This window comes from Haematobia irritans, chromosome 4 (assembly GCF_050003625.1).
Source record: "Haematobia irritans isolate KBUSLIRL chromosome 4, ASM5000362v1, whole genome shotgun sequence".
Taxonomy (NCBI): Eukaryota; Metazoa; Arthropoda; class Insecta; order Diptera; family Muscidae; genus Haematobia; species Haematobia irritans.
In genome coordinates this window covers 216712791-216727424 of record NC_134400.1, presented here as the reverse complement: position 1 = coordinate 216727424, position 14634 = coordinate 216712791, and the positions used below count along the sequence as shown (strand labels likewise).

The window sequence follows — 14634 nt, the reverse complement described above, 5'->3', positions numbered from 1 at the left end:
TTGTGTTATATAATTTCTATCGATACAGGTCTAATAAAAATCGACTTTCTAATTTAACTTCTTAAGGACATCACAATAAACATCCATATATTCATTTTTTTGTTTTGTACCTTTACGGACAATTATATATGAACTTTCCTACATGCATGTGCATTATCGGTACGTGTACAGTGTCCCTCAATTACTGCCAAGTGTGCATGTTGGTTTGACCTGTGTGTGTGTGTTTTTTTTTTAGTCCTTATATGCCGATTGCAAATATTTTCTATTTTCCCACCAAGAAATGTCATAGGAAAATTACCATTGATAGGAAGGTAATAAAGGAAACGAATTATTAATTGCCCGTAAACGTTTAGGATTTTTTGTTGGTAGAATATGCATATATGTCTATATAAAGAAAAATTATTTAATTTTGAATTCCATGCATAGAATTCCTAACGAAATAAATAAAATGCATGTGCATTTTTTTCTATTTAACACTAAAACTTTCTTAATATTCCTAAATACCGATTTCAAATGCCCTAGAAAACAATAATCTCCCGATATAATTTCTATGGCATCTCAAGGTCGCAATTTTCATACGATAAATAAAACCCATTTTTTTTATTGTGCTTCACATTCTGGGTTTTAGCAATGGTTCGATTTATACTCAGTAACACATATTTAATTGTTTTCTTAAAACTTCATATTTGTTCCATTAGTTAGGTTTAATTTTCACACGGTCTTTTATATCAAGCGAGAAAATGAGCCCTAATTATATATCATGCTTCTGGTACATTCTGTTTGGGCTGTTTTTCATGGGGCTCATTTTCATTACGAAGTGTCGACCCAAATTTGTGGCCCCGTTTCATTTGGATTTTGGAGCTCTTTTTCTTGAGGTCTATTCCCTGGGAAAGAGGTACCAAATATGCTGTATATCACTTCATATTGGGATATACCAACTTTATGAATTGGTTTCTTGATTTGTAAATAAATAAATTGTATGAGACTATTGTTTAGTATAGCCCCTACATAGACCAACTACCTGTTTTTTATTCTTCAACACTTAATGAGAACCAGATAGTAGTTGAATCTGGCGTTTTTTTCGTTGTAATAAAAGATATCAGAAATATAAAACATTTTCTCTGGATACATTCTCTCTGAAGTGGGATTTTGCGAGAATATCTAAATTCAAAGCTTCAAAATTCTGATTTATATTTTGTAATAGAAAATTTTAACTCTCTTATCCACAAGGCGATAAATCAATTTATAAATGTCTACACTACAAATGGAAATTCCTCAATAAATCGCTACACATGATATATAAAAAATATCATCAGAATAATAAAAATAATCCCATTTTCACCACACCATATAATACCCCTTACACATTTTCCCATAAATCCTGCAAGTTTAGTTTAGAGATCATAAACTAATCTATGTTTCAGTCCGTTTTTCCGTTATGTTGCTGACACATCACCTGAAAAGTTCACAACACTTCTTTTCTCCTTATGCCCCGCCCCCACAGGGAAGGTAATCTTCTGCTAAACTTCGAGTCACAAGAGACAATATTAATTTTACGTTTGTTGTTTCTAGAACTAGAACTTGTATGCCCTGCAGATATTTTTATGTACTTAAACAAGAAAAGAAAAACTAAAATTTCTTGTCTGTACATATTTATGTTTCGTGTGTGAGTTAGGATCTAAACCAAACATATCCTTGGTATATGGAGTTATTCCCTGAGCACGCTTTATATTTTGTCCCAACATCCGATTTCAACCATCATCTTCTTAACACTCGTTTGTTTTTATTTCAATTGTGATTTTCTTTACATTTCTTCCTTGGTTTATGTTGTTCAAGTTATCATTTACAACCTTTTCCTAGTGGTTGGGTGGACTTCTTGATCCCTTCTTGGCTGAAAGCATCTAGGAAAACAGAAACTTTATTGTAATCTATAACCCAGGGAGAGACAACCACTGAGTAGCCAACCACCGTGAATGCCACATCTATGGCTATAAAGAAAGTTTATGTTGTTTGGTCAACATAACAAGAATCTACTCCAACATGACAGTGGTACGCGGAGAAACATTTCAACTAAATAGAGGAACCATATCACACTGAATAGAAAGACCGAAATGAAAATATTTATTTTTATAATTTAATTTTAATGAATTTAAATTATTTTTTAATTGCAATAAATCGATTTGATCGCAATGACTTAAGTTTAATTGGGTTTGAGTTCAACTTAATTGAATTTATTTGAAGTAAATTAAGGGGTAATTGTATTATATTACACTCAATTGATCTGAATTTAATTTCATATATTTGGTTTACATATATTTTCACAGTATCACATATACTCCACTCATTGTTCTCTGTCTTGTTTGATCCAACTCTGCCATCTCTCTCTCTCTCTCTCTCTCGATGTATGTTTCTCTCATCTCTTTCAAGAATATTACCACTGTGTCGTTAATATATTCACAGTGAAGTTTAATGTTTCTCTCCATCTCTTTGTTTCTCTCTCTCTTTCTTCCTCTTTCTCTCACTCTCTTCGGAAAGTCCATTGTCAAAAACTTGTAAAGATATAGCTAAAGCTTAAATAAACAACAACTCTAACGAACTTTTTAGCCCACTCCATAATTTTATCAACTGAAAATTCAAAAATGTGTAAATATTGAAAGGGTTAGCATGTGTGCCTGTGTCTATGTATTGCATATTGTTAAATAGACTGATGTGGTACGGAAAGAGAGTTTATACCAAAGCAAAAACGTTGTAAATAGGAATGTATTAGCATTTAAGAAAAATAGTATCAAATTTTTTAAAGCAAAACAAGAACAATAATACAAAGAAATGTATCTAAAAATTCATTCACCCTGGGGATAAAAATGTCGTTAATACTCTATGACCATTCGAGATAAGACATTTAGTTTAGCTAGAATTTCAATCAATGCCAATTTAGGAATTTCAATAATATCAGATTGCTTTAAATTTTTCTTTGAAATTCGTTCCTAATTTTTTTTTTGTCAATATGACAAAAGGAACGAATTGCAATAAACTTATATATAATACTTATCATAGAAATCTTTTTTAATAAAATTTTCCCTCCAATTACAGGTTTTGGCTTCGTTACATTTCAAAGTGAAGATGTCGTAGACAAAGTTTGTGAAATCCATTTCCATGAGATAAATAATAAAATGGTAAGTATTCTGTATAAACCCGTAAATATTTTTGGCAATATGTAATTATAGCACAATAGGTCTAAATGAAAAAAAAAAAAGATCTTATTCATATTTTTGTATTATTAGTCCTGGAGCAGCTTGACCATTTTAAAATACTTTAAAAATATTTCGAACTTCAAATAAATCAAATTCATAATTGCGAAATTAATTATTATTATTATTTTTTTTTTTTTGTTTAATCTTTTTCAGGTCGAATGCAAGAAAGCCCAACCGAAGGAAGTCATGTTACCGGCTAACTTAGCCAAAACTCGTGCTGCTGGCCGTTCCGCTTACGGTGAGTTGGTAGTTTGGAGCAATAATGCTAACACAGCCGCTACTGCTGGTGGTGTTGGTGGTGCTGGTGCGGCTGCGGCTGCTGCCGGTGTTATTGGCAATAGTTTGGCAATGACAGCTGCTGGCACATCTGTTGCTGCACATCCTCACTCACATCAGCATCATCATCATCACCACCATCCGCATCATTCACATGCCCACACACATTCGGGAGTATTTGGTAGCACCGCCACTACAACTGGGCCCTCAACATCGGCTTCGCTGCGTTACACACCATATCCTTTGCCCACACATTTTTCGGCGGCAGCTGCAGCTGCTGCAGCCGCCGCCGCTGCTGCTGCTGCTAATCAACAGCAACAAGCTCAGCAGCAGCAACAACAACAACAACAGCAACAACAATCGTTGGCCAATGCTGTGGCAGCCGCAGCTGCAGCTGGTGCAGCCCAACCCCATGCTTTTCTACCATTGGGAGCAGCTGCAGCTGCTGCTGCGGCAGCAAATCCCAATGCCACAGCTGTTACTGGTCCCTCTTTGCTACAATATGCTGCAGCTGCTGCGGCTCAAAATCAGCAAGCATCAGCTCTATATGATGCTGCTGCAATGATGGGTTATAAACGTCTGCTGGCAGCTGCAGCTGCCACACATCTACGACATCCCACAGCCAATGCAAATACCTTGGCTAATGCAGCTGCTGCCGCTGCTGCTGCAGCTCCAGTGACCCAAAATCACTTGAGACCTGCCACAGCGGCATCAGCGGCTGCATTATCATATCCGTTGGGTGATTTACTCTCGGTACCCGGTCTAGATATGTCCACAGCAACGTTATATCAATTGCCGGGTGCAAATACTCTCGGAATCTGACCAGCTACGGCAGTGCTCACACATCTGACACGTCCATAAATTCGCTAAGAAATCGTCAAACATGTCCCCCTCCCAATTTCCACAGGAAATATGTCTATTATAAAAATTAATTCTCGAAAAACCAAACTATTTTTCACACTTTGTCATTAACATATTTAGGTTTTGTTTAACTGTAATAAACGATAATGTACTATGTAATCGATAACAATTTCTAGGTTTAGATAAAAATTATTATATTTACTCTCGCTCTATAATTAACGATCATGAAAAATATTAGATATATACAAATGGTACATATAAATTTATAAAAAAATAATAATAATAATAATAATTGGAAAGGAAAAAAAGTAACATATTGTGTTTTGTCTACATAAACATTTAGATATACCAGAAAATTTAGTTGTAATGAAAATCGAAAAAAAAACAAAATTAATTGAAAAAAACAACCTAAAGAATTATTATTAGGATCCTTCAATATATGTGTTGAAATCATATCAAACAGTATATACCTATGGTCTTAGACACTAAGGACCACCTTTACTTTTGTATCTTTTAAATATTTCAATTATATATGTATAACGTAACGTAAAGTCGCTTAGCATATAAACGTAACACTTATTTGATCATACGTTAACGTAATAATAAAACAAAATACAATAGATGATCGCCTATCGATTTGTGTATATAAAGGAGAATGATTTTTCATTACGTTAAAGTAAAAAACAACAACAATAATAATAAGGATTAAAAAGCAACAACTATTGAGTACAATTTATATTATAGCTGGACACTGTGGCGTATGATAATTCATTGTAATACGTGTAGCTGTTAATCATACGCAATGGTGGCCTTGCAAGTGTTTATTCAATAACCACAAACAACCATATTCTGTTAAAACTGCAAATGCCATTGAAATTATACACATCAAAAACTTTTAATGAAAAATCATTCTTCTTTATTAACAATAAAACAGAAATACCTAAAAGAAAACTTAGCTTTTCTAATATATCATAAATCATATCTAGCCTTTAAGATTGTCTTTTTATCAGTCTCAGACAACGAAAAAAAAAAAACAAAAAACATATATCTAACAAAAAAATGTAAAATACGAAAACAGCATAAAAACTAATAACCCTCTCTAGGAGATTTAGTTACCCATTTGGGTTAATCATGGTCTAAAATTGTCATGAATTTTGTAGAAATTCCCTAGGTTAATTAACCAAAACAAAAACAAAATCAATATTCAATCCAATTCTACACAAAACAACAAAACTTAATTAAAATTTTCTTTAGAAGCTAAAACTACCGATGAACATTAGACTCAAATCTATGTAAGTAGTATAACTCCAATTAAGCAGAATTTTATTGTAAAACAATTTATTTGATAATTGCCATTTTTTTATGGAAAATTTTTTAATCTCCTTTTTTTTCCTAATACCAATTATATCTGCTGGTAGTCTCTAAGAATGTAGCTGATAATTTAAAAATGATGTAAAACTAAATTGTGAGCAGAAATTCTGTGTGGTATACAAAGAAAGTAGTTTTAAACAAACTTTATTTTTTTTAACTTTTTTCTTTAGACTAATCTCTCTCTCTGCTGTTGATTTTTTTGTTTCTTTGAAAACTAATATTAGGTGTACAAAAATGAATTGGTTTTGTTAGATTATTCAAACAATGAAAATAAAAATTATGCATTTGGGAAGGATGTAGGTATTGGCGCAAATACTCTTGGATATACAATCACTCGTTTAAATTAAAAAAGGGCAAATGAGACCCTTAGACAATCAGTAAATAATTATTATTAATAATTTTTTAGGAACCGTGTTAACCCATTATTACACGTCATAAAATTAGTAAAAAAAAATGCCCAACATTTTTTTTACACCCCTTTCTGTAGACCCCTTTTAATCGATCTCCTGATTGTCTTCTCAAATATTTTGAAAAAAAAAAATTTTATAGGATCAATTTATATAATGCCAATATATGACCTTTAGTATATTCGGTCTGACTGATTTTAAATGCTGGACACGAGTATTGTTTTGTTAGATTATTCAAACAATTAAAATAAAAATTATGCATATGGGAAGGATGTAGGTATTGGCACAAATACTCTTGGATATATAATCACCCGTTTAAATTAAAAAAAGGGTAAATGAGATCCTTAGACAATCATTAAATAATTATTATTAATAATTTTTTTAGGAACCGTGTTAACCCATTATTACACGTCATAAAATTAGTAAAAAAAATGCCCAAAATTTTTTGTACACCCCTTTTTGTAGACCAATTTAAACGATCTCCTGATTGTCTTCTCAAATATTTGGAAAAAAAATTTTTATTGGATCAATTTATATTATGCCAATATTTGAATGCCAATATTCGGTCTGACTGATTTTAAATGTTGGATACGAGTATTTTCAAGCCGACTAAAGAATACCTACGAAACTCAGGTTTAATTAACCTTGAAAGATTCTGAGCCGTGCTAGGTTCAGTGATATGGCGCTACAATAAAATTGTAATTTTAAATTGCAATGGAGAATATTCTTTCCATACACACAAAAATTTGTTTTTCTGATTCAATCACGAAATTATTTGATTCAATTAATTTTTTAATTGAAATGTCTTCAATCACAGACTTGATAGTATCAATTAAAAATATAATTGAAAGTCAATTAAAAAAGTGAATTGATTTTTGTTTCAATGTAAAAATTTAATTGAAAAATATTCAATATTTTTTACAACTCAATTAAGACTTTAATTTGGAAAAATTTATGTGAAATTTTTTTCTGTGTATGAAATTTATTTTTGAATTTCATTCATTCATTTGAAATGTACGCACAATTATCCGGCTTGGCACAATTATCCATTAAAATATCAAATTAAAAGTATACGAACCTCTATGAGATAAATCGTACAACTTATCTTTAATGGAAATTGAAATATTTTTCATATCATCACGTACATAATTTTTGCAAAATTATTATAAATTTATAGTATTGAATTAGTTTTGATGAAAGATTTTTTTTTTTTATTTTTCGCAGCAAGCTTATTTATATTTAATAGCAAGTCAACGTGGACGCACGGTTGCCACTCGTGCCAAAAATAATATACCGAAATTTAAAGAAAATTTTACCATAAATCTACCATATTTAAAAAATTTTTATTTTGTCAAAATTTTATTTCTATCAAAAATTTCTATAGAAAATCAAAGTATCTTTTTGTAGTAATAGGAGAATAATGTTTTGCAAAATCTACCAAAACGTCAAGAAAAATTTACCAGTTTTGGTAGAATTCTACCAACTATGGCAAACGTGCGTGGACGTCATCAAAAATTGTCGGCGATGTAAAACGTCAACATTTCTTATGTAAGCTTTTGTGACTCAGTCTTTCTCTTATCAATGAATATAGTCCACATTTTTTATACCCTCCACCATAGGATGGCGGGTATATTAACTTTGTCATTCCGTTTGTAACACATCGAAATATTGCTCTAAGACCCCATAAAGTATATATATTTTGGGTCGTGGTGAAATTCTGAGTCGACCTGAGCATGTCCGTCCGTCCGTCCGTCTGTTGAAATCACGCTAACTTCCGAACGAAACAAGCTATCGACTTGAAACTTGGCACTTGGCACAAGTAGTTGTTATTGATGTCGGTCAGATGGTATTGCAAATGGGCCATATCGGTCCACTTTCACGTATAGCCCCCATATAAACGGACCACCAAATTTGGCTTGCCGATCCTCTAAGAGAAGCAAATTTCATCCGATCCGGCTGAAATTTTGTACATGATGTTAGTATAGGGTCTCTAACAACCATGCAAAAATTGGTCCACATCGGTCCATAATTATATATAGCCCCCATATAAACCGATCCCCAAATTTGGCTTGCTGAGCGTCTAATAGAAGAAAATTTCCTACGATCCGTTTGAAATTAGGTACATGGTGTCAGGATATGATCTCTAACAACCATGCAAAAATTGGTCCACATCGGTCCATAATTATATATAGCCCCCATATAAACCGATCCCCAGATTTGGCTTGCAGAGCGTCTAATAGAAGCAAATTTCCTACGATCCGTTTGAAATTACACAGTCTCACATAAGTTTACATACCCTTGAGGTTTTTACCTTATAACTAAACATGTTTCTTGTTGTTGTTTATAATCCAGACTAAAAAAATCTTCTTGAATATTGACAAATACTTTGTTTTTCAAGTTAATTTACAAAATCTACAGCATATATATGCATATTTTATTATATTTTATTAATTAAAGAAAATACAATTTCTTAAACCGTATGTAAACTTGTGTAAGACTGTGTAGGTACATGGTGTTAATATATTGGTATCTAACAACCATGCAAAAATTGGTCCACATTGGTCCATAATTATATATAGCCCCCATATAAACCGATCCCCAAATTTGACCTCCGGAGCCTCGTGGAAGAGCAACATTCAACCGATTCGGTTCAAATTTGGTACGTGATGTTAGTATATGATATTTAACAACCCTGCCAAAAGTGGTCCATATCAGTCCATAATCATATATAGCCCCCATATAAACCGATCCCGAGATTTGGTTTTGGAGCCACTTGGAAGAGCAAATTTCATCCGAGTCAGTTGAAATTTGGTACATTGTGCTAGTGTATGGCCGCTAAAAACCATGCCTAACTAGATCCATATCGGTCTATAGTTATAGTAAGATACCATAACCCAATTAATTCGATTGTAGATGACAGTAGAAGTTGCTACGCAATCCATGGTGGAGGGTACATAAGATTCGGCCTGGCCGAACTTACGGCCGTATATACTTCTTTGTATTGTATTATGAGACACTTTGTCTTTGAGGTGAATCCAATGAACTAGACATTTTTCCAGTCGAATGTCTCATAAAAAATTCCACTTTCACCAGATGCCGGGCGCACGGACGAGCTGACTCTGAACAAATAATAATGAGAGGCATATTTGTGTGTGTTTTTAAAGTTACTTTACTTTGATGCGGCCTATTAGTACTCTCCAAATCCAAGTTTTTGACCTGTTTGTTGTTTTTTTCTGGGCAATTTAAGTTTTAAAATTTATTTTTTTTTTGTTTTTCAGTTCATTTAATATTAAATGGGTAATTATATATCCATCATATACCTTACTACATCTCCCGTATGAAAATAGAAAAAGATACAAAAATTATGCTGCAAACAAAGACCTAGTTGAAGGTTTTTGTTTTGTTTCATTTGCTCCCGCAATTTTAATTAACAATTAACAAATAGCAACCATAAAAAAAATTTTACTACAACACAACTTGAACCGAAAGCACAAGAGAGAGAATGAGAGCCAATTAAAGGCAACAACATCTACAATTTTCATAATAGAGCAACACGGATGTATGAACCATGAACAACTACAACAAAGGACCTTATCATGATTGCAACATGAGAAATAAGCGGATGTTTTATTTTTATTTATTTATTTATTTTTTTTTTTTTTTGCAAAATAAAACGAAGAATGCAACCAATGGAATTTTAATCAACCTATAGATAACATCGTATGAAACAGGATTTTAACTTGTTATGAAATTTTGTTAATTTCCTTTATTTTTTGTGTTTTCAATAGAGTTTAAAATTTAATTTTTACATCTAATTTCAAATCTGGAAAAGTTTTTAATAAATTTTTTTGAGTTGTAGTATATTTTTTCATATTACTAGACCGATTATCTAACTTTTCACAAAACGGCTCCCCATATATAAACATTTTAATTTCTTTTTTCAAGCAATTATAAATGTGTGTGTTTAGAGTTTTTTATTTTTCAAACATTTATACTCTATTTAAAATTGTCATATATATACCATTAGATTTAAAATTTTATAATAATTAGTTTTAGTTCTATATAAAAGAAGTGAGGAATAATGAAAACTTTTATTAGAAAAGTTTCCATTTCTCCCAGCTTCAGTTAGCTTAGTCAACAGAAAAAAAAGGCAAAACAAAATTGTCATAGAAGTTTTTCCTTGAGGAAAAACACACAAATTATTTATTACTTAGCCTTAAGTGTCATTTATAGTTTATAATACCACCTATTTACATTTCTAGAGAAATGATTTGGTTTCTAGTCTTGAAATTCTACAAAAAAAAAAAAAAAAAACAGAGAAATATATGGTCAAATCAAAACCACCAGGCAACAAAATTTTAAAACTTTAGTCCAGAGTAGATAAAGAAACCAGAACCAAATCAAATACAATCGAATAACAAAACGAAAAACTAGTTCATAACAACTCTGCCGTAGTGAAAGAAAACCATTACAAAAAAAAAAAAACAAGAAAAAAGAGAAGTTATTTTAGACCACATAAAATGCAGAGCCAATAACTTTTAGTGTACTTTTATATTAAAACTTAGTGATGAAGTATTTACTCTAACATAATTAGCCAATAAGTCAACGTTAAATATGTAACTTTGTAACAATTTGTAAACGTATTGTAACGTAAACGTAACTCAATGTCTATGTCTGTATGTGTGTGCGTGTGTATGTGTGCGTAGAGAATATTGAGTGAAATGTGAGATATATACTTAAAGCAAAGACATTTAATGTCACATGGTTAAGGAAAGACATGGTTAATCAACTTGACTTTAAAGAAGGTAAAACATTTTCTTCTTACCAAAGAAATTAGCTGCTGAATTCTTTTATTAAATACACATAAAATGTTTTTTTTTTCTAATTCAATCACGAAATTAATTGATCCTGTTAATTTTTTAATTGAAATGCCTTCAATCACAAAAATATAGTATTAATTAAAAAATTCCATAACAGATCAACATAAAAATTATTTGGTCCAATTAATAAATTAATTGATACCATTATTTTTTGTGATTTTAGTTTCAATTAAAAAATTTGTTGAATCATTTAATACTAATTGAATTTTATTTAAAACTCAATTAAGGCTTTAATTGGAAAAATGTCCGTGAAATTTCTTCTCTGTGGTCACTATGGAACTAGGCCGCACACACAAAATAACTGTTTTCTGATTCAAACACGAAATTAATTGATCGGATTAATTTTTAATTGAGATGTTTAATTGGGCATAAAAAAATACTTGATTAAAATATTTTAGCAAATATTAATTTTTCATTAGGAAATATCAATTTATTTTTTCATTGATTCAATAAACAATTTAATTGATGATGACTGCAAAACACAATTTATTTTTTTAATAAAAAATTGAACTCTATCTTCATTCGTTTTGTTTGTTATTGTTGGCTTCTCTTCAATCGTTATTGTTGTTTTTGATCTCAGCTTAAAGCCATGCATTGACTAAACTACAAGTGTAGCTTAACCAACAGAGGAAAAGTATGCTTGTCAAATTTATTTGGGCAAAGCCCTATAGACTGCAAGATGGTTGGATGTACAGCTGTTTCGGAATTACCACATTCCTCATCAGCATCCTCTACTTGCAGCAAAACTATCAACCAATTATCAGAATAAATTCGGGTAATTCACTCAACCCAAAGTGAACTACACTTGAATCTTCCGAAAAAGGGGTTTGATAGTCGGCTACTGCCTAAAACAAATTTGCAATCATATCTCTTTTCCTTTGCCAAACTCAAATCATCGATTTGAATGTAAATGGCTGGGTTTGTTTTTGAGCGTGCTTCCTCTATCTTCATTCGTTTTGTTTGTTATTGTTGGCTTCTCAAATCGATGATTTGAGTTTGGCAAAGGAAAAGAGATATGCTTGCAAATTTGTTTTAGGCAGTAGCCGAGGATGCTGATGAGGAATGTGGTAATTCCGAAACAGCTGTACATCCAACCATCTTGCAGTCTATAGGGCTTTGCCCAAATAAATTTGACAAGTTGGTTGGTTAAGCTACACTTGTAGTTTAGTCAATACATGGCTTTAAGCTGAGATCAAAAACAACAACAAAAATTTAACTATATTCAATTACTTTCTTAACTGACTTAAAATTAAAAATTTGATTATTTGAAATAAATGTGTGGATGTGGATGACAAAACCCCATAAGTCTAAGAACTCAATTTTACAGGAGGGTGTCTCTAAGAGAAGCAAATTTCATCCAATCCGGTTTAAATTTGGAACTTGGTGCTGGTATATGGTCTCTAATATCCATGCAAAAATTTTTCCACATCGATTCATAATTATATATAGCCCCCCCCCCCCCCCCCCCCCCCGGGAGTCAACGTGGTGCAATGGTTAGCATGCCCGCCTTGCATACACAAGGTCGTGGGTTCGATTCCTGCTTCGACCGAACACCAAAAAGTTTTTCAGCGGTGGATTATCCCACCTCAGTAATGCTGGTGACATTTCTGAGGTTTTCAAAGCTTCTCTAATGGTTTCACTGGAATGTGGAACGCCATTCGGACTCGGCTATAAAAAGGAGGTCCCTTGTCATTGAGCTTAACATGGAATCGGGCAGCACTCAGTGATAAGAGAGAAGTTCACCAATGTGGTATCACAATGGACTGAATAGTCTAAGCGAGCCTGATACATCGGGCTGCCACATAACCTAACCGAACCTATATATGTAGCCCCCACATAAGCCGATCCCCAGATTTGGCTTGCGGAGCCTCAAAGAGAAACAAATTTCATACGATCCGCCTGAAATATGTACATGGTGTTGGTATATGGTCTCTAAAAACCATGCAAAAATTGGTCCACATCGGTTCATAATTATATATAGCCCCCACATAAGCCGATCCACACATTTGGCTTGCCGAGTCTCTAAGAGAAACAAATTTCATCCGTTCGGACTCGGACATTGTGATACCACCACTGTGGTATCACAATGGACTGAATAGTCTAAGTAAGCCTGATACATCGGGCTGCCACATAACCTAACCTAACCTGGTATATGGTCTCTAAAAACCACGCTTGGTCCCCTTCGGTCCATAATTATATATAGCCCCCATATAAACCGTTCTCCACCTCCGGAACCTCTTGGAGGAGCAAAATTTATCCGATCCGTTTCAAATTTGGAACGTGGTTTTAGTATATGGGCGCTAACAACCATACCAAAATTGGTCCATATCGGCCTATAGTTATATATAGCGGATCTCCAATTACACAAAAATTGGTCCATATCGGTTCATAATCATGGTTGTCACTCTAGCCAAAAATAATGTACCAAAATTTTATTTCTATGGAAAATTTTGTCAAAATTTTATTTCTATAGAAAATTTTGTGAAAATTTTATTTCTATAGAAAATTTTGTGAAAATTTTATTTCTATAGAAAATTTTGTTAATCTGTAAAGTTATTAGAACCAGTTACATATTGCCAACCCCACCAAACATTTTATTATCTGTACGAAAAAAACACCTTTACGGCCAATTGCATATATCTCCGTTAGACTTTAACTCCCAATTAACAGAAAGTAAAATCGAAATATATTCTCTCCGATTAACTTTAACTGAAAATTTTTTAGTAGTTAAGTTCCTAACCGGCATATGGAATATATAGGCAAGATGAAAGACATGTCCACAGTACGGTTTAAAAGTTCGTTAGCTAACGTAGCACTAACGGAGCTTCCTGAAAATGGGGGTTAGTGTCATATTGATTTACCATGTCATTTAACCAATTCAATTTTTTCCAATATTTTTTTTTCTTTTTTTTTCTAGTGAAACATAATATTGTAATAGTGCGAATTAGTTAAACAAAAATACAAAAACTACTTTTAGTTAATCGATCTATACAAACTAAAACACTCATTTATCTATCAATGTTTAGAAAACAAAAAAACAGAAAGCAGACCAACTCAAATAACTTTAGCTGTATTATTCTATTATTATTTCTCAATTCGAAACAACTTTTTTTCCATAAACAAAATATTTAACCTTTTCTCTTATAATTACTGCATAGTATTTACTTACATATTTATGATTCATTGTTATAATAATCCCTTAAACTGAAATAACCACAAACAAGAAAAACATTTTATTGAAACAAAACAAAACGAGAACTTTTAATGGCAATTGTATTAAGTTTCTTTTTCTTTATTTTCTTCTCTTCCTTCCGGTTTTTCCTCCTACATTTATGTATTGGTTTTGTTTATTGTCTCCCCCGGTGAATTGATGTGTGAACTATGGACTATGCAGACAACATTATGTGGGGCCTGGGGACATTACCCGAAGGTAAGTCGATATTATTTATAATTTCATTCCACACAAAAAAAAGGATAAAGTGAGCAAAATGGAAATAGACGAGTAATCAAGTTTCCTTGAGTCCGCATGTAATTTTGTTACTATATACCGATATGTATTTCAACCAACTTCAAGCTATTATTTTGCCA

The 14634-nt window shown here is 32.3% G+C and overlaps 2 protein-coding genes across 5 annotated transcripts in view; both read left to right on the top strand.

The window, feature by feature from the left end:
- Positions 1 to 14634, top strand: part of LOC142234983 (RNA-binding protein Musashi homolog Rbp6) — a 1501536-nt gene that overhangs the window by 1413398 nt on the left and 73504 nt on the right. For all 4 annotated transcript variants that reach the window (XM_075306193.1, XM_075306192.1, XM_075306194.1 and 1 more), the window contains exons 9-11: positions 3091 to 3173; positions 3405 to 3489; positions 14441 to 14476. In XM_075306193.1, coding sequence (XP_075162308.1) covers positions 3091 to 3173; positions 3405 to 3489; positions 14441 to 14476 — 204 coding nt within the window. The remainder of the gene's footprint in view (positions 1 to 3090; positions 3174 to 3404; positions 3490 to 14440; positions 14477 to 14634) is intronic.
- On the top strand, positions 3507 to 4465 carry LOC142234986 (uncharacterized). The gene has a single exon (XM_075306198.1). It carries the CDS (start codon positions 3600 to 3602, stop codon positions 4347 to 4349), a length of 750 nt encoding a protein of 249 aa, XP_075162313.1. The 5' UTR covers positions 3507 to 3599; the 3' UTR covers positions 4350 to 4465.